This window comes from Syzygium oleosum, unplaced genomic scaffold, assembly GCF_021117445.2.
Source record: "Syzygium oleosum isolate NSW1041296 unplaced genomic scaffold, Sole_v2.1 Sole_v2.03, whole genome shotgun sequence".
NCBI classification, from domain to species: Eukaryota; Viridiplantae; Streptophyta; class Magnoliopsida; order Myrtales; family Myrtaceae; genus Syzygium; species Syzygium oleosum.
The window spans coordinates 4,933,385-4,953,012 of record NW_026607487.1 but is presented as its reverse complement, the minus strand read 5'-3'; the positions used below and the strand labels follow the sequence as shown (position 1 = coordinate 4,953,012).

At 41.9% G+C, this 19,628-nt stretch overlaps 1 protein-coding gene across 2 annotated transcripts; it reads left to right on the top strand.

Annotated features, from left to right (window-relative positions):
* Window positions 1–15,085: 15,085 nt before the first annotated feature.
* Window positions 15,086–19,293, top strand: LOC115680923 (protein FAR1-RELATED SEQUENCE 5-like). Of its 2 annotated transcripts, none has more exons than XM_030604762.2 (3): window positions 15,086–15,617; window positions 16,627–18,691; window positions 18,872–19,293. In XM_030604762.2, exons 1-2 carry the CDS (start codon window positions 15,168–15,170, stop codon window positions 18,658–18,660), a joined length of 2,484 nt encoding a protein of 827 aa, XP_030460622.1. In that variant the 5' UTR covers window positions 15,086–15,167; the 3' UTR covers window positions 18,661–18,691; window positions 18,872–19,293. The 2 variants fall into 2 exon arrangements, with proteins under 2 accessions (XP_030460622.1, XP_030460620.1); XM_030604760.2 differs by having other exon boundaries at window positions 16,618–18,691.
* The last annotated feature ends 335 nt before the right edge of the window (window positions 19,294–19,628 follow it).

The window sequence follows — 19,628 nt, the reverse complement described above, 5'->3', positions numbered from 1 at the left end:
ACACTCAAAGGAAACAGGTCTGTATAGAATTGCTCAAGATAGACCAAAATGGCACAAAATGTCTTTGGCAAGACTGCATTTAGGGCATCGGCAATTTCTTCACTGACTTCAGTAATAATTGTCCGCGGTTTCTGCTACTAGCTCATCACTTAAAGGAAACTCTGGTGCAACCAATTGATTGAACCCACGGTTCGATCAACCAAGAAAGCGCATCCGAATATGATTTGCTGCCGGTGATGATTAAGCCCCAAAATGTTGCACAAATCATGTCATACTTGTTGATCTGTGTCCAGGACTAGAACATCCCGAAATGCTGGTAATCTACCTAGGCTCGCTATCCCTCCATTAAAAATTCGACATGTTGTGTGCCGCTTGTGACATCCGGAAATTCCCACGATTCAATAATAATATTTAGGATTAATTTCCACGATTGGATCGCCAAGAGTATGAGGCATTAGGGTTAAGTTGATGGACTCCAACATATATGACAACGATACATAATTTGCCGCCATATTATTTGTGGAATAGGGCCAATATGTTCTGAAATTCATATTTAATCATATTCAAGTTCTAAATTTATTGAATTGAGATATTCCTAATTTTTTATATCTTTCATTAATGATTTTAGTGGATGCAAAATATTTTCAGATTCACCAATGTTCAGAATCAGATGTTTAGACTGAATATCGATTTCCTAAATTCCTAGTTGAGGCTTCTGGTTATGTTCCTGATACTAGTTGTATTCTTCAAGATGTAGATGAACACAGTGAGAGATTAGCTATTGCATTTGGGCTCTTAAGTACACCAGCCGGAAGCTTGATTTGGATCATTAAGAACTTGTGTGTATGCAATGATTGTCATAATGTAACAAAACACATTTCAAAAATAGTTCAGAGAGAGATTGTTGTGCGAGATGCTAATAGTTTTCATCACTTCAAGAATGGGAAATGTTCCTGTAATGACTACTGGTGAATACCTTACTAATGACAAGAATGGGAGAGACCCCGTTTGGCTTAGTAGCTTCTGTACCCTTTGTGGACGTCCACTCTTCAATAAGCACTAAATAGGAGACTTGTCTTTGCTTCGCTTGCTTGAGTCACGGAATTGACATGAGGATAATAGTTGTGTCGAGAATCATTGGAACTTTGAGATTCTCTTTAGTTCTACCTCTCTTTCTCTTTCTGGAGACTGACATTACAGGGTCACAACATGCTATAGAGAAAATCAATGCCAAGCTTCGTGCCGATGAAGCCCGAACTTGTGGGGATGTACACGTCGAACTCGATCTGTGTGTTGACGATTGACTGTGTTCCCGTTCGAAACGAAAACTTTGGAAAGTAACCGTTGGCTCTAGAATGGGGCAACTTCCTTGTTTTACAACGTGACCCAATACATTTCTAGTGCTATTTTCGTTTTCAAACTATCATGAAAGTAGAGAAACTTGAGAACGAAATATTTGGAATGATAACCTCTTAGACTTGTTTTCTGGTACCGAACTGGCCTTAAAATTCCTCATGATAGGATAGACATTATTGAGCATGGTTTTTATTTCCATGATCACGGACGCATTTAGCTCGTACATTCTATGTTGCGAACATTAATTTGTCCTCCTTCTCTCTTTTCGCCTCTTTTCTTGCGACAATGAAACCAAAATCATAAGAAGAGTAGTGAACTCTTCCATCGGCCAAGGTGAAAACTTTTAGAAAAATGTTAAATCTATTTTATTGATGTCAATTTAATTTTAAATCTTTTGATATCGTATCAATTTAGTTATTCCAGTTAATTTTAGCTAGATAATGCTGACGTAGACGCCGGCCGACCTACGTGATACTGCCGGCACTGACATGAATAATTTTTAATAATATTTGAATATTTTTTCGATTTTTTTCGGATTTTTCTTTTATTTTTTTCTTCTACCTTTATGCTGGCGACTGGCCACCGTCGACAAAGCTTGCGACTTGTTGCTCGTTGAGTAATTTCTTTGAAATCGGGTCAATAGGCCTAGGGTAGCGTAGGACCTAGAATCCAGAATTACCAATCTTCCCCTTCCGACCACTTCTTTGACAGGTTGGAATTCAGTTTCCGCTGACCAGCAGCGACCTCTATCTCTGACTCGGCCCCCGTGGACTAGAATTGGAGTTGCAAAAAATAAATCCACTAGAGAAAGAAGGTAATTCAATAAGAAATATTTATCGTTTTCAAATATTCCTCAAGAAAAGAAAAGAAAAAAAATCTTATACTTGCCCTCTTCTTATCTTAAGGAGAGAGAAGGCGGATGAGGAGATTATCAACGTACAGAATAACGCTACGTAAATTAATATTGACATACGAATTTCATTTGTAAATTAATGTAGCCAACTGCGAGCGTACATTCAATAATGTAGATCATACCGATATCCAACGAGAATTTGACAAATCGGGTTTCTTAATGTGCACACTAATTTACAACACGGTCGGGCATCCTCTATCCGAGGCCTAATTGGCTTGGCGCCTAAAGTCAAAGAAGTTACTGATTCGGATCGATGATATAGCAAGACTCAAATTCATCGATCCGACTCGTGAAAATTTACATAGAAAAAGCAATCGCCGTGCCACCAACCCTGCACACGAGTACAACATTAAATGTGTCGTTGCCGGGATTAGACCGGGAGGTCGCTTTCTTGGTCAACGGACGTCGCGCCAGGCAAGAGTAAGTTTCCGTGGGCTGTCCCGGTCTCGGATGATGATGCACCGAGCTTGCATTTGAGAAGCACGGAACACACCAGCGCCCCAACTCCCACGGAGAGAAAGATGTATACTACATAGGAATACTTGGTCCACGAGCTGGGCAGGAGCAGAGTTACCAGAGACGCCAACGACAACGACGCGAGCAACAGCGTCACTCGCTCGAGCGCTTGGCCATAGACGCCGGGGAGAGACGAATCGGGAAGGTACACATTCTTCAGAAGATAGGCGACGCAGCTCGCGAGCAAGCAGGCAATGCTGAAGCCCATGGTCCCAGGGTGCGTCCTATAGGGAGAAGCGCCGGCCCCGCCATACTTCAACTGGAGTAAGCTTAAGAAAATCGGCGTGAAACAGAGGATGACGGGGTTGATTTTGTTGGGAGTAGTCCGTTCGTCCCGGGTCAACCATGAGTGGTAGTAACGGTAATTCGAGTGCCTGATCGATACGAGTGAAATGTTTGCAAATACTACTACTCTAGGACCTCGGGCATCCGGGTCCGATGATCTCGGAGTGCTCGCCATTCAAGATGGGGATATAGAATATTTAAAATTTGGTGAATTTAGGGAGATGAAACAAAAAGGAAATGGAAGGGGGAAGCGAGTTTTGTGGAAAATAAGTCGTTGAACATATATATAGACCATTGATGGAGCATGCAATTTTGGGACTAGTTCCTAGAAAAATACTTGGATGATCTAATTTCGAGCCCGCCAAAAGGATGGGTGGGGTGTGAATGAGGGGTGTAACCACGGAGGTGGCCGTGGTAGGAAGATGCAACACCACAATGAACTGTGCAAAGTAGGTGGTCCTTCTAAAGTAAGGGGAGCATGCACTGCTCAATATAGGGGAGGATGGATATCCCTCTATTTTTATTAAGGAATGTCGCCGTAGGTCTTTACACTTTAGTCCAAATTTTTTTTTAAAAAAAATGTCCATTTATTTATTTATTTATTTTTCAGAATCATCCCTGTGCTTTTTTTAAAAAGTTACTAGTGATCCATAGTTAATCCGGTGACGGAATATACTAACATGGCGTTAATGCCGATGGAAATTTACTAACTTGGCTTTTTGTCATTTTAAAATTTGTTGACTTGGAAATTTTTTTTTATCTTCTTCTTTGTCCACTTAAACCTTATCAAATCCAAACAGAAACGGAAAAGTTACTAGAACAGTCATAAACCTATTGTAATTGTGCCAATTCAGTTATAAACTTTTTTTTTGTGCTAATTCAGTTCTAAACCTTTTGTATTTGTGTCAATTTAATCCATCTAGCCAATTTTGGCCGATCGGCGCTAACGTAGACGCCAGCCGACGTTGATGTAGACACCGACCGACGTTGATGTAGACACCGGCTGACGTTGACGTAGCAATTTTTAAGTACATATTTTTTTCTCTCTTTTTTTTCCTATCTTCTTCCTTGGCCGGTCCGGCGACCAGCGATTGGCCAAGGGCTGAGGCTGGCGAGGTTCAACTCATTGGCCACTGGCGAGGCTTGCCGTCGCTGGGCAAGGTCTAGCTTGCCCAATTGTTGAGGGCAAGATCGAGCCTCGCCATGGCCAAGCGAGCTGGACTTCACCCAGTGACGGCGAGGTATTGCTAGATTTGGGCGGCCTCGCTGTCGCTGGGCGAGGTCCAGCTCGCCCGGCCATGGCAAGGCTCACCCTCGCCGTAGATGGGCGAGCTGGACCTCGCCCAGCGATGGCCAAGCCGCGCAGATCTGGTGAGACCTCGCCGTCACTGACTGGGCGAGGACGAGCCTCGCCATGGCCGAGCGAGCTCAACCTCGCCCACCGACGGCGAGGTCTCGCCAGATCTGGGCGGCCTCGTCACTCGCCCAGCAACGGCGAGGTGTCACCAGATCTGGGTGGCCTCGCCGTTGCTGGGTGAGGTCGAGCTCGCCAAGCCATGGTGAAGCTCGACCTCGCCCACCGACGGTGAGGGTGAGCCTCGCCATGGTCGGGCAAGCTCGATCTCGCCTAGCAATGGCGAGGCCGCCCAGATCTAGCGAGACCTCGCTGTCGCTGTGCGAGGTCGAGCTCGCCCGGCCATGGCGAGGCCCGACCTCGCCTAGCAATCGTGAGGCTCGCCCTCGCCAGTGCCGACCAGGGAAGAAGATAGGAAAAAAAATGAATAAAAAAATATTTAAAAATTGTTACGTTAGTGTTAGCCGGACAATCGGCGTCCACATCAGCGCTGGCTAGCCAAAATTGGCTGAATGGACTGAATTTGCATAAATACAAAAGGTTTAGGACTGAATTGGCACAAAAAAAGGTTTATAATTGAATTGGCGCAATTACAATAGGTTTAGGACTGTTTTGGTAATTTTCCCAACAGAAACCCACAGAATCTGATAATTTCACCCATGCAAAACCTCAAGCGGCCATAGTCATGCACTCGACGAATCGTTATGGCTTCGAGCTTGATGAAGCTCGAGTGGGCATGACTACAAGCTCAAAGAAGCTCCAAACACCGCGGCCGCGAGCTCACGAAGCTCGAGTGGCCATGGTCGAGCTGGACGAAACTCGAATGGCCATGGCCGAGCTTGATGAAACTTGAGCAGCCATGACGGTTGGAGGGCGAGCTCAAAGAAGCTCCATATGCTATGGCCACGAGCTCATTGAAGCTTGAGTGGCCACAATTGAGCTGGACAAAGCTCGAATTAGCGGCGATGGCCGAGCTCGACGAAGCTCAAGCGGCCATGGCCACGAGCTCAAAAAAGCTCCAACTTTCATGGCGAAGCTTGACAAAGCTCGAACAGCCATGACTAAACTCAAAGCATGACCGACCTTAAAGAAGCTTGAGCTGCCATAGCCACGAGCTTGAAGAAGCTCCGGTGGTCGTGGTCACGAGCTCAAAGAAGTTCTGGTAGTGAGCTCGATTTTTATGTTGGCTGATGGAACGACACCACATGAAAAAATTTTGTGAATAATAATAAAACACATGCACTTCAATGTCCAACTCAATAATCTGGTTGGCTGTAAGATTTTGAGGAACTACCGCCAACTGTTCTTAAAACTTAAGCTGTTAGATGAAGGCGTGATTTAATATTTAATAAGTCTAACACTTCCCCTTACGCTTAGTCTGGTTTTTTTGCCTAGTACTAAACGTGGACATATTTAATTGGAGAAACAAATGAGACCCAGAAAAATTTGAACTCAGGACCCCCTAACTCTGATACCATGTGAAATTTTGTAGGATCACCGTCAACCGTTCTAAAAGCTTAAACTGTTAAATGAATGCATGGTTCAATATTTAAATAGTCTAACATTAGCCACATCAGCAAAATTCGATTGATGATAAAAAAGTATATACAAAAGGACTAACAGTGGCACATTTTAAAAAGTATAGGGATGATTTTGGATTTAAAAAAAGTACAAGTTGATTTTACGTTTTTGGGTAAGCGTACCGGAACTATTGATACCCTTTCACCTTTTCATTAAGGTGTCTCGATCTACCCCTCGTTGACTCTCCAATTTTTCGTCGGCTCTTCTTTTGAATTTTAGAAAACTAATGACCGGGGCTCATTGATAATCTTGGTGCAGTGGATCCTATCACATGTTCAATCATACTTAACTCGACGGAATTGATTTCTCAATTGTCGTAGTGCTAGGCAAATCAGCGGAATGTTTGTACTCTAGATGGCGAGAGTCTGGAACATGAGCAACTGTGTGGATCAAATACCGATGAGTTTACCAGCTGCGATCGTTATGTTATCATATGTTTATGTGTTTCTTGCATTTGACTACGTCGCACATCGTATTTCATACTATCATAATGTTTCCATGCTACTAATTGTATCATACTTCATAATATCATTCTATTCATCACCGTATCACGTATGGTGCACTGTTTATTATTCTGTCCTGAACTTCTTTTTTTATCTAAAAATATTACAAACTTTAGCTCTAGTTCCATATCTATCCCAAACCTTTTTTTTTTGTGTAAGTAAAAATTATCAACTTTTAATCTAGTCTCAAATCTGCCTCGTTAACTCTCTGTCCAAAAAGTTGCCATTAGTTGTTTGACGTGGTATTTCTACATCGGTAACAAATCCACATCAGCAAGGTCACGTGTAAAATTATCTTCAAAATGAAACTGTTCTTTGATATGAAATTAGGGAAATTGAGGGTGACTTACGGCGATTTTTGGACGGAAGGCTAACGGGGGCATATTTGGGACCGGAGTTATCGTTGATGATTTTTTTAGGACAAAAATAAAAAGGTTCAGAACATACTGAAATTGAATCTAAAATTGGAAGTTTTTTTAGACAAAACATAGTTCGGGTAATAATTGGGACTGAATCTAAAGTTGAGAGGTTTTTAGGGGATTAGATCCATCTTAAAATTCATTTTATGCATCTTTGTGCTATGTCATCTATCGTACATGCATGCACCATGAGTACAATGTCATCTCGATCCCCTGTCAGGTAATGCATTCAACAAGCGCATCATGCTCACATGCATAGCCTTCATTTTCAATAAAAAAAACATGTTGACAGCTACCACACCTGGGGCGGGGTCGTCAGCGCCCATGCGTCGATGCGACTGTTTTCACCGATAACGAACCTTTACATTTTCAGAACTCAGAAGAAACTTTATATTCATTATATGTGAAAAGTAGCTCGATAAGAACTTCAACCGAGAAATATGGTACCGAAAAGGCGCCGCGGGTGCTAAACTTCCACGCACAACACGGTCTCGGGGGTGTAAGCTGCGGTTTTTGTTTGTCACATTCCTATTGGGTGCACCGACCTTTTGGTCCAAAGGTGGTCTGAACTGGACATCGATGTTGAGATGAGGACTGAGGAGTGAAAATCAACGGGGAGGGAGTCGTTGAGCAAAACAATGCCTTACCCATGAGACCATCCACTTGGAAGGAAGGAGAGAGACCACCTATCTCCTCTTCTCCTCAAGCCCACCACCTCTCCATTAGCATCGGCCAATCGTGCACTCTTTAGTCATTGAGTTCACACAACCCACTTAAAGTAAAAGAAAAACCCTTGATCGGGGCGACACACGGGGAATATGCCTTCCATGTGAAACTTTGACAAAAGTATCTTTTTTCAAATTTAAAATGAATACTGCAATCCCTTGACGGGTCAAAAGTTTTATTTAATCAAGCGAAATATGTTCACTGATTAGATTCTAGATGACAGACCAAAAAAAAAAAGATTCTAGATGTGAAAGTAAAGTACCTTTCTCGTAACACAAGCAACGATAAAACCATATTGCTCACTTATATAAAGATAGTTAGGAATCGCGCACGGATTCTTAAAAAATAACCCAAGCTAACACTCCATACTAACAATAATAATATTGGTTCATACCATGAAAAACTTTAAACTTGTATTCTTATGATAAATTTACCCCAAACTAATTTTTTAACTATAAAAAATCCTAAACTGGTATGCATATGACAAATTTACCATAAACTAATTTTTTAACCAACAAAAATCTCAAACTGGTACATTTGTGACAAATTTCCCTTCGTTAAATTGGATTAATATTACGAAAAACTACAAAATAGTACACCTATGACAGACGGAGGAGGGTAAAACCCAAAACTAGTATACCCGTCAACTGTCACGTGTCATCTAACTAAGAAATTTGACGGTAAAATTTAATGGAAACTAACAGAGGGTAAAATTGCCATTGGTGTACCAGTTTGGATTTTTTATGATCAAAAAATTTATTTTGGGTAAATTTATCATAAATGGATCAATTTGAGGTTTTTCGTAGTATTAACCCTAATAATAAAAGAACATAATAAGAAGAGCACGCTTGAAAATTTGTCATTGAAGTTCATCCAAACCTAGGCTAAGTTTCTGTATAGAAGCTCTCCATGAATTCACTAGATTTCGAAGAAAATAGGAATACAATAGTAATTTTCTCTCAAGAGTAGGGCACAAAGAGATTGATAACACCACAAAGAAAAACTCACTTTTTCTTCTCTCTTTTTTCTTCTCACCCCCTTGACGGTTACTATCTTCCTATAACTGATATATGAAGTATAGCTTTTAACCTAAAAGCAAAAAGAAAAGAAAAGACTAAAAAGCCCTTAAAAAAATTTGGCTTCACCCACCAACATATCTCTTACTTGAAAACAAATATACCCGATGCACCAAACAACTTTGTGTACATCTACTTTAAAAGCTAGTAACCGGAACTTGTGCCTCTAAGATACTCATCGTCAATTATCATGGAGTACTCCCAGTTATAGTAGTATAGAAAGTATGTTTTTTCCTGTCTACTACCTTGGTAAACATGTCAACTGGATTCTTCGAACCATCAATCTTCTGCAGTTTTAACCCACTATCTTTCAATGCTGACCTGATGAAATAATAATGCCTCTCGATATGTCTAGTCCTTGAGTGATAAGTTGCATTTTTTGTCAGGCGCACTGTACTTTGACTATCACTCCACAATATGCTCACTAGCTGCTTTCAATGTAATCTTGTAACCACATGATTTCCTTGGCGGCTTCCGTGGTCGCGACGTACTCCACTTCCGTCGTTGATAGAGCCATTGCTTTCCGTAGTTGCATACCAGCTTATTGTTGTACTTGCAACTGTTATCCAGTGGTACTTTTACCACTATCTTGATTACCCGAGTGACCTGTATCCACACAAACCTACAACTCCAGAGATGTACCTAAAAAAAAAGAGAGTAATTTGATGTACCTACTAGATATCTCAATATCTATTTTATTGCATTCCAATGCTCCTTGCCCGGGTTCTGCAAATATCAACTCACAACTATCACTGCCTGTGCAATGTCTGGTCTCGTGCTCACCATAACATACATCAAACTTCCCATTGCTAATGCATATGGGACTGCCGCCATCTCATATTTTAAAGCTTGAGTACTCTGACACATATCCTTGAAAAGTTTGAAGTGACTCGCTAGAAGAGTCGTAACTGGTTTTGCCTTATCTATGTTAAATATCTTCAACACCTTGTTCACATGGTCTTCCTGCGACAGCCATAGTTTCTTATTTTTCCTGTCCCTGATGATTTTCAAGCCTAAGATCCTCTTGACCTCTCCCAAATCTTTCATAGCAAACTACGATGCCAACATCTTCTTCACTTCTGCGATTCTTTTCATATTGGAGCTATCCACCAACATGTCATTCACATATAAAGAGAGATACACGAAATCACCATTGTCATACTTGCGAAAATAAACACAATGATTAGTCTCACGGTGTGCAAATCCCTTTTCTCCATGAAGCCTTCAAACTTTAAGCACCATTGCCATGGAGTTTACTTCAAGCTATGCAAGCTTTTCTTCAAGCGACATACCATGTGCTCATTGCCTTTGACCTCAAAATCTTTAGGTTGCGCCATGTATAACTCTTCATCTAGGTCACCATGCAAAATCACCATTTTCACATCCAATTGCTTGAGATGAAGATCCTCCACTACAACTATACTTAGCAAAACTCTGATTGATGTCATTTTCACTACTGGTGAAAATATCTCAGAGTAGTTGATTCCTTCCTTTTGAGAAAAACCCTTAACCACAATCTCCAATTGTATCTTATACTACTATCTGCTTCATTTTTTTATCCTATACAACCACTTGTTTTACAAAGTTTTTTTACCGGTAGGCAACTTGGTCAACTCCCAAGTTTTGTTCTAAAGTAACGAGTCAATCTCGCTTTTATAGCACGCTTTCACTGCATGTGAAAATGGGTCTTTGTTTGCCTTATCATAAGTTTTTGACTCTCTCGAATATGTATATAAGACATGGCTCAAAATAGTATTTGCTGATGGATAAAAAATTACCTTTAGTAATTTTCTCCTCAAGACAGGTACTTTAGGGTCGTTAATTTGTTTCGAATTACTACGTTCCTCTTGAACTTCCTGCTCATTGATAATAGGTTCATCTCGAACCTCCCCTTTAGGTACACTCTGATCTACTGAAACCATTTTCATGAGTATTGTTAGGAGTGTCAAAAAAACCCGAGCCGGCCCGGCCCAGCTCGGTCCTAAAAATTTGGGTCTTTTGAGATTGGGCCTAAGTCTTTTCGAGCAGGGCTTTTAGATATAGGTATTATTAGGGTTGGGGTAGGGTCGGGCCCAACCCATTAACCCATTATTCTCTCTCCCTTTCTCTCCCTCTTCTCTCTCTCCTCTCTCTTAATGACAAAACCCTAGATCTAGACGGAACGCCACCATCTCTCTCTCCCTCTCCCTCTCCCTCTCCCTCTCCCTCTCCAACCCCACCCGAGCCCTAACTATATCGATCTCCCCTTCTTCCTCCTCTCCAACCACCCTCGCCGCACTGGTCCACGCTGCCGTGCTCGAGTATCCTTGAGATCTCCGTGTAAGCCATCGACTCGGCAATCTGTAGCACGCTCAATCCCTTGTTGGTCATTGCCTCCGCGTCGGCTCCTTTCTTCACTAGTAACTCCACAACCTTCGTGTGCCTCGATTCGATCATGCAGTGCACGGATGTATATCCATCTTTGTCCTTCGCGTTGATGTCGATTCCCTTCTCGAACAGAGCCTTGACCGCCTCGGTGTGCCCCTTGAACGAGGTATGGTGCAGCGCTATCCACCCGTACTGGTCACAGCCGTTGATCGCGGCCCCGCTCTCAAGAAGTCATTGGATCTGCCGTGCTTGTCCTATCCTCACCGCCGTGCACAATCTGTCCTCTAACTTTAGGGCGTCAAAGAGCTTCGTGTGGCCATGCTCTACCGCAAGGTCGTAGGCGGTCTTGCCGTACTTGTTGCGGACGTCTTTGTTGGCTCCTTTCTGCAATAGGAGCTTCACCATGTTCTTTTCCCCATAGCTTGCCGCAACGGTATACAACACGATGGCGGTCGTATTTTTTTCTTTTTCTTGGTTTTGCACTTGCTTGAGAAAAACTGAGCAAGATCTGGTGAGATTTTGGCAATGTGGTACCGGCATTAACCCGACCCTACCCGACCCATTTTCTGGGGTAAATGCTAAATAGGGTCTAGGGCAGGGGTGGGGCGGGTCAAGCGCAACCCTGTACGTTTCGGGTTGGGTCGGGTCGGGCTTTCTTGATACCCGACCCGACTCGACCCATTGACACCCCTAAGCATTGTGTCTAGCTCAACATATTCTAGTTATACTGCCTTCTCATGCTTTGTCTAACGATCCTTGTACATCTTTTCTTCATGGAGTACCACATTCCGATTACGAATAACTTTGTTATTCTCATGATCCCAAAGCCTATAGTGATATTCATCGCCACTATATCCGATAAATGTACACTTTTGGGACTTACCATCAAGCTTCTTCCTACCCTCACTGTCAATCAAAGCATATGCAATACAACCAAAAACATTTAGATATGAATAATTAACCTTTTTACCTGATATTGGTCTTGCAGTATTTCTCCATCTAAAGCACTAGATGGACTTCTCTTGATCAGTTAAACAGTTGTATCAATAGTGGCAACCTATAAGTGTAGTGGGAGACCTGCTTACAACCTCATGCATTTCGCACATTCCAGAATGGTCCTGTTATTCCTCTCAGCTACACCGTTCTCTTGAAAGTTCAAGGAACAGTCTTCAGCTCGTGTATGCCTTCCCAGCTTAAGTATTCTACAAATTCCTTACTCATGTATTCACCACCATTATCAGACTTTAGAGCTTTAATCTTATAACCCGTCTCATTTTCTACCATGGTCTTCCACATTTTAAACATTCTGAATATTTCTGATTTTTATTTTCTGAGAGCATAGACCCAAGTCTTCCTTGTCGCATCATTAATGAAAGTGACAAAATATCTCTTACCACCATAAGAGAGTTCCTGAATCGGTCCCCACACATCAGTATGAACCAACTGTAGCTTTTGGCCTTTATTCTGTCGCCCATTCAACTTTCTGCAAACTTGGAAGCAACTTTCTTGAATGTAACTGCTTTACACCATTTTCACCAAGATGTCCCAAACGATAATGCTTGTAACCACCGTAGTTGCAACTATATCACAGGTATTGTATCCTTGGAGAAAATAAAGTGTACCCGTACGATTTCTCTTTGTTACTACTCTTGCCCCCGAGGTTATCTTCCACTCTCTACATCCAAAAGTAGTTATCAAAACTTCTTGGTCAAGTTTACTAGTTGAGATCAAATTTTTCTTCAACTCTAGAATATGCCTGGTTTCACGCAAAACTAGACGTCCTCCACCTGAGATGTTCACAATCATAGTTCCTTTTCCAACAATCGGAAAAATGTGGTCGTTTCCCACAATCACTTGCCATAAATCTCCACTGGCATAATCAACAAATATGTTTCTTCGCGAGGTGCAATGGAAAGAAGCACCGGAGTCAATAAACCACTAGTTTGTTGTCAAATCAAATCCTGCAGACAAATACAAGTTCTCTAGCAAAGGTTCATCAACCAAGTTAGCTCATTGATTCTCATTTCGCTGCTTCTTTTTGTAGACTTCACATTGAGACCTCCGGTGGCCAGTTTGGTGACAAAACCACTCATCTTTTGCAATCTCTCTCTTCCCCTTTGATTGTGACTTGCCATGCCCATTGAATTTTCCTTTGTTTTTGCTTTTCCCACAGTTCTCCATTGCTAGTGCTGTTGAAGATGTAGATGCCGAAAAATTATCTTCACTTGAGACTTTCCTTCGCAGCTTCATCCATGATGCAGCTCACAGCATCATCTAGATTTAAATCATCCTTCATGGTGCTCGAAATTCCCTGCAATGCAGTGTTGTAGCTTTCCAAGGGGAACATAAAAATAGAAAAGCTTGGAGCTTCATACCCAGATTTATGCCTATGGATTTGAAATGGCATTGGACCTGCGTAAAACTATTAATATGCTCTACCATAGAACCTCTGTTAGATAACTTCATATTAACCAATTTTTTCAGCAAAAATATTTGATTTGATGTGGATTGCTTCTCATTTATATTCATTCGAATACCCATGGCTTCTTTTGCAATCCTTGCTTTCATGATTTGGCACTGTCTTTTTCGTTAGCACTAGACGAATCGCACTTAATGCCTTTCGATCAAGAATTTTCCATCCCGATTCTGCTGTCGAATCCACTTGCTAGGTTGGTTTAAATAATTAGTACTTCACATATATTTTACGGACCTTTCTTGAATGTAGGAGGTCCCTTAAAGGTAGGAGGTCCATTTTCTTAAATGCATCTTGTAATTCAAGAAAGGTTTCAATTTATGGAATTTCAAGATTTGCATTTTTTCGATAATCTATAATGTTATGTAAAATAGGGACGACCTCCTACCTTTAAGACTATGTTTGGTGAGTCAGATAAAATTCCGGATATGATAACTTTTATCCTATCCGATATTTGGAGTGACACGAAATCTAAATATGATCGGATATAGCTTAGCTATAGTCCGTATAAAAAAAAATCCCACCTAGGGCGTGGGATAAACTCGGATAGGATATGTATATATGGATTTAAAAAAAAATAGAAAACTAAATTTCAAAATATTAGCAAAATCTTATGCTATCCCTGCAACTTTTTCCCTCTCTTCCCATCATCTCTCTCCTCTTCGTCTTTGACTTGTTTCTTCTCTGTTCACATCCACGACTCACCCACCACCACACAAAGACAAGAAAGCTCTAAAAAAATCCCCGAAATCCACTCTGCTTCGCTCCAACTAGTGATTAAGGTTTTGATTTTGGTCTGGATTTTTCACGCGTACGAGTACAAGTCTCGATTGCATATATACACAATCCTCGCGCTCTATTGCATTGGCAACAATGGTTGCGCCGAAACAGAGTATCACAAGGTCAAGTTTGTTCAAGACTAACTTGACGATTCTGAGGGGTCGCCACTGTGTGTATGATTGTTACCGGGGATAAAAACATGGGACTACAACAATGTCATGGTTTGGGAGAGAGGAGCTTCCTTCTGTCGTTAGCGAAATAACAGAGAGATATTTTAAGGATTTTTGAAAATTTTCAATTTAGGTTACACCAAACATATGATAGGATTTTTTACAATCCGGAGGATATTGAGAGGATTTTTAATCCTACTTTATCATGTCCTATCCCAATCCAAATCCGGACCACCAAACGCAGTCTAAGATATCACAATCCTTTTTCATTCCTTCAAATTTCCTCAATAAGTTATACTACAAATATTAAATCCATGGATAAATGAATAAATTAATATTTTATTTCTAACGTATTTCAATTTTACAATTTGAATCTATTCTAGTTGACAAACACCTTATCGAAAAAAGTGCAAATCTTGAAATATTTCCTCTTTCCAGATATATGTGTTTAATTTCTTCGTACCGCTTTTTTAATTTCCTTTAAATAATTAGTACTTCACATAAATCGACCTAGCAAGAATGTGAGTTATGAAAGAAAGGAACCTTCCTTCTCTCTTCCTCTTTTGTCGTGTTCTATCTCTTTCAAAACGCGCTTTAGTGGATTCCTTTTCTGACAGCGCGCCCGAAATTTTGCGAACGGACCGAGAAATGGATCCATCGGACTCCTGTCCCGGAGATGACTTTGGAGAACGAGCGAACACCGAACTAACAGAACCTGATCCTTCTTTGTCTGACTTCGAGACGGCCCTGGCAGCGTGGCTTGCGTCGGATGCCCAGAGCGCTCCCATTCCCGGCCATGGCGGCTGTGACGACGTCTTCTTCGGCAACACGATCAATGTTGAGGCCCAGCAGGAGCAAGATCTGCGGCAGCTATGGTCCCGTTTCTTGTACTCCTACTCCGACCAGCACAGAGGGGTTGAGCAAGCGGTGACCGCGGCTAATGAGCATTGCATTGACGGCCAAGCAGAGTCCGGGGTCTCTGGCATCCACTGTCGCAACACCAGATCCGGCGGCGCCGAGGGGGTGAACTCGAGCCAGCAGGTCAGCTCTGGCTCTTTCAACCATCGGAAAGATGAGCTTGATCGCTTCAGGAAACAGGTAATCACCAGTCGCCAATTTCAGAGATATGTATTTACTCTTCTCCCGTAACAGATCTGGCCCTTCGAAGCCTGAAAACTCAGCACTGACCTGCGAAGCTCAGGCAAACCCTGAAAAAGAGGTGGTGGCCCGTCGCCGAGGGCGCGACCTTAGGCGATGACCTCGGCGACCCAGATCTGATCCTTCGACGGTAGGCGCAACCCAGGTGATCGCCGCTGAGGTTGCACGGCCCCAGGCGAGGTTTGACCTTGGCGACCCTCAACTAGGCAAGCCTCGACCTCGACCTCGGCGACCTGTACCTCAGCGCCTCAGCCACCAGCGAATAGATGTAGAGTATATGAGTAAGAATGATGAACAGTTTTTTCATGAAGGCAAGATTAGAATACGAAATATCAGTGAGGCAAGATTGTAAAAAAAAAATAATAGTCATTAAAGCCCAAAATAGCATTCCAAAAATGTTATTTTTCGTGAAAATTCCAAAAATGTTGAAATGACAAACCTTAATGTAATGGATTCATTTGTTTCAGCCGGTTTTCAATTATGGATTTGCGCTCATCACTTTCTAGGCGTTCAGAGTGATTTTTGTTTTTAATATTCTAGCCAGTTTTCAGTTCGCATCAATTTGCAGCTGAGCAAATCTTAATCTATGTTCGTCTTTATTAACACCTTTTTTTTCGAGCCAATTTTTAAATTTTAGGCTCTTGGTTGTTTAAAATTACTTTCCTTGTTCTTTTTTATTTTCCGTAGTCTTTTGCTTTTATTCTGTGAAGTTTAACAGGTTAGTTCCTTTGAAGTCAATTAATGTGTGCTTTTTCTTTTGATGTTTAATCTCGGGTTCTTAACCGTTTTAGGTCCATTTTATTCCCAACATTTCTAGCACATGCATACAAATTTTGTTCTCTTGTAAGACATCTTTATATTTCTCGGGACAAGAAGATACAATCATAGACTAGCCATTCAGTCATTTTCTTATGTTGAAACTCTATTTTTCTTGTCCTAGAATCAACAGGAACATAGCTCGATCAATCACAAATCGAGTCAGGGAGCATCTTGCTCGATGTTGCCGGAAGCAACCGGCGACGAAGATGAAATCCAATCTACTTCTGATGCTAAAATCGATGCAGAGGGGCTCGAGCCCGACCTTGGGCCGCCGAGCGTGGGGATGACCTTCTGTTCAGAAAAGGCAGCATATGATTTTTACTCCAATTTTGCTAAAAAAGCCGGTTTCCGTGTGAGAAGGGGAAAAGCAGATTACTTGGGATCAGACAAGTCTGTCATCAAGTCGAAGTGCTTCTTATGTTCTTGCCAAGGGTACAAGTCCAAAGAGCAGATCGAAAAGCCAACGCGGTATAAAAGACAAGACACTAGAACAGGTTGTGAGGCTATGATCAAGTGCACGGTAAATGATGGAACGTGGACGATCTCAAGGGTCGTTCTTACGCATAATCATGATCTCAAGGGATGTCTCACTGGCGTCCAAGGGAGAGTGGAAGGTTCGCATGCGACCACGTCTCTTTCGACAGGCAAGATTGCGGATGAAGTTACGACAGCCGGAGAGCGGGCTTTTGTTTCCAATGTGAATCACAGTGATGTCTCGCAAGGCACATGGCAAAGTCACCCAATGCCTGAGTTTGATGATACTCAGGACTTAATTGGTTACTTCAAGACCATGCAGATCGCAGACCCTCTCTTTTTTCACACGGAGCAAGTAGAAGCGGCACAGGGCATGGCAAATTTTTTCTGGAGGGATAGCCGGTCCAAGGTCGATTACGTGCATTTCGGGGATGTTCTGGTCCTAGACACAAGAACAAGGATTAACAAGTTTGACATGATATGTGCAGCATTTTGGGGACTTAATCATCACCGGCAGCGCATCATATTTGGATGCGCTGTGTTGGTCAATCAAACCGTGGGTTCGTTCAATTGGTTGCTCCGGAGTTTCCTTAAAGCAATGAGTTGGCAGCAACCACGGACAATCATTACTGATGTGAGCGAAGAAATCGCCAATGCTTTAATGGTTGTCTTGCCAGACACCCGCCATTGTCTGCCCGCTTGGTCTATCTTGAACAGTTTCAATAAGTACCTGTCTCCTTTGCCTGATCAACCTGGTCTTGATGACCTCTTTGGCGAGTGCGTCCTTCATGTCCATTCGCAGGAAGAGTTCGAGTCAAAGTGGAATTCCTTTATAACAAAGTCCAAGCTGCATGAAGACACGTGGCTTGCTTCTTTGTATCGAACGCGCGAGAAATGGTCTCACGCGTTCACAAAAAACGTGTTCTCTGCCGGCCTACTCTCGATTAAACACAATGAAAATGCACGTGCTTTCGGGAATCTCTCCTGCGAGACAATGACATTGTCCCAAATTGCATTCCGGTGTGGAGAGGCGGCCAAGAACATGCGCGGGGAAGAATTGAAGGAAGACAGGCGCTGCGAGAAAGACATGGAGAATTTGAAATCCAGGATTCCGATGATGAAACAAGCGAAACGCTTGTATACTCGACCGATCTTCGAGATGTTCAAAGAGGAGTTGATCAATAGCCTATCTCTAGTAATCGAAGAAAGCGGGCCCACAGCAACTCTTTGTAAGTTTAAGTTGACTGAAGAAGGCAGCACGGAAACAGACACTGTGGAGTTTGATCCTTCCAATTTGACGCTAGCATGTAGTTGTGGGAAGTTTGAGTCAGTCGGTATTTTATGTTTTCATGCATTGAAAGTACTCAACTTCAAGAAAATATTCAAGATACCGTCTCGCTACTTAATGAAACGTTGGACAAAATCTGCCAGGGACAGCCTGCCGGTGGATGCCCCCAACGCAGGGATTGCACGTGACGGAAATCCATTTTACGGTGAGTTTTTGCAAAAGGCTTCGCATGTTGCACATACATGTACAACTCAGAAGAGGAAAAGAATAGCTTTGACGGCCATATATTTGACAATGGAGTACATTGCAAAGGCTCCGAGAACGGAAGAAATTGCAGTCGCCGTTGAAGATTCAGATGGTAACGAGGATATGGGTCAGACTAATTTGAGATCATGCTCTTGAAAACACAACTCGACCAAGAGAATGTAGACAGGTTAGTCTCCTCCTTACCAAATTGTTTCTTAAGCTCACTGTACCGTGTGCGCACTTCAGCATTAGAATGCAATATCTCAGCAGCATTAGTCTTTTCTTACAGTAACTTTAATTACCGAGTAAGAACCACAAATAGAAGTACTCCTCATGAACTGGTCCAAAACATCTTTTGCCTTAACAGGATAAACTGGACAATCGAACAGAGGATTGACCCAATCACGTCCAAAAGATGCCTATGTACGAGCTCAGATGACTCCTAACATCCACATTTGACCGGCGTTCGGAACATGCAGATTGACATGAAAGAGGTAATCGGCGTATCGATGTTTAGGGCAGCAGACGGTGCATGAATTCAATAGCCAATCATCCAGTTTCAGAGTTCTGTTTTTGGGCTGCTCTCAACAAATCATTCAACTTCTGTTGCGACCTTCCTGATCTTACTTCATTAAGGTGTCTCATTTAAATTATGCTATTTATCTTTGCTTTAGGAGTCTCTGCTAATGTATTATGAGCCGATTAGAGGCCAAGCAAGACACGAGACTTCCACGAAGAAGAGATTCGTGAGTTCGGAGACTGGATTATGCTAGATATATCTAATGCCCATTTGGTACCTTTTTCTCTTTTATGAAAAAGATTCATTCAATTGTTTTTTTTATATTTATTTGTTTTAAATATGCAAAATCTATATGGCCATGCATAAGTGCACAAATAATAAAAATTAAATCAATAAATAATAGAGCAAATAAAGTACTAGAAATTAATAACGACAACATTATACAACGATTCGTTATTAAGTCCGGGAAAGGATCCCGTGAGCTATGTATAAAAAATAAACTTGCACTAAACTAAACCAATAAATATTAATTGCTCAATGATGAAAATAAATTCTAAACTATGTGAGATAGAATGAGTCATAAGTTAACTAGTCCTAAGATGCC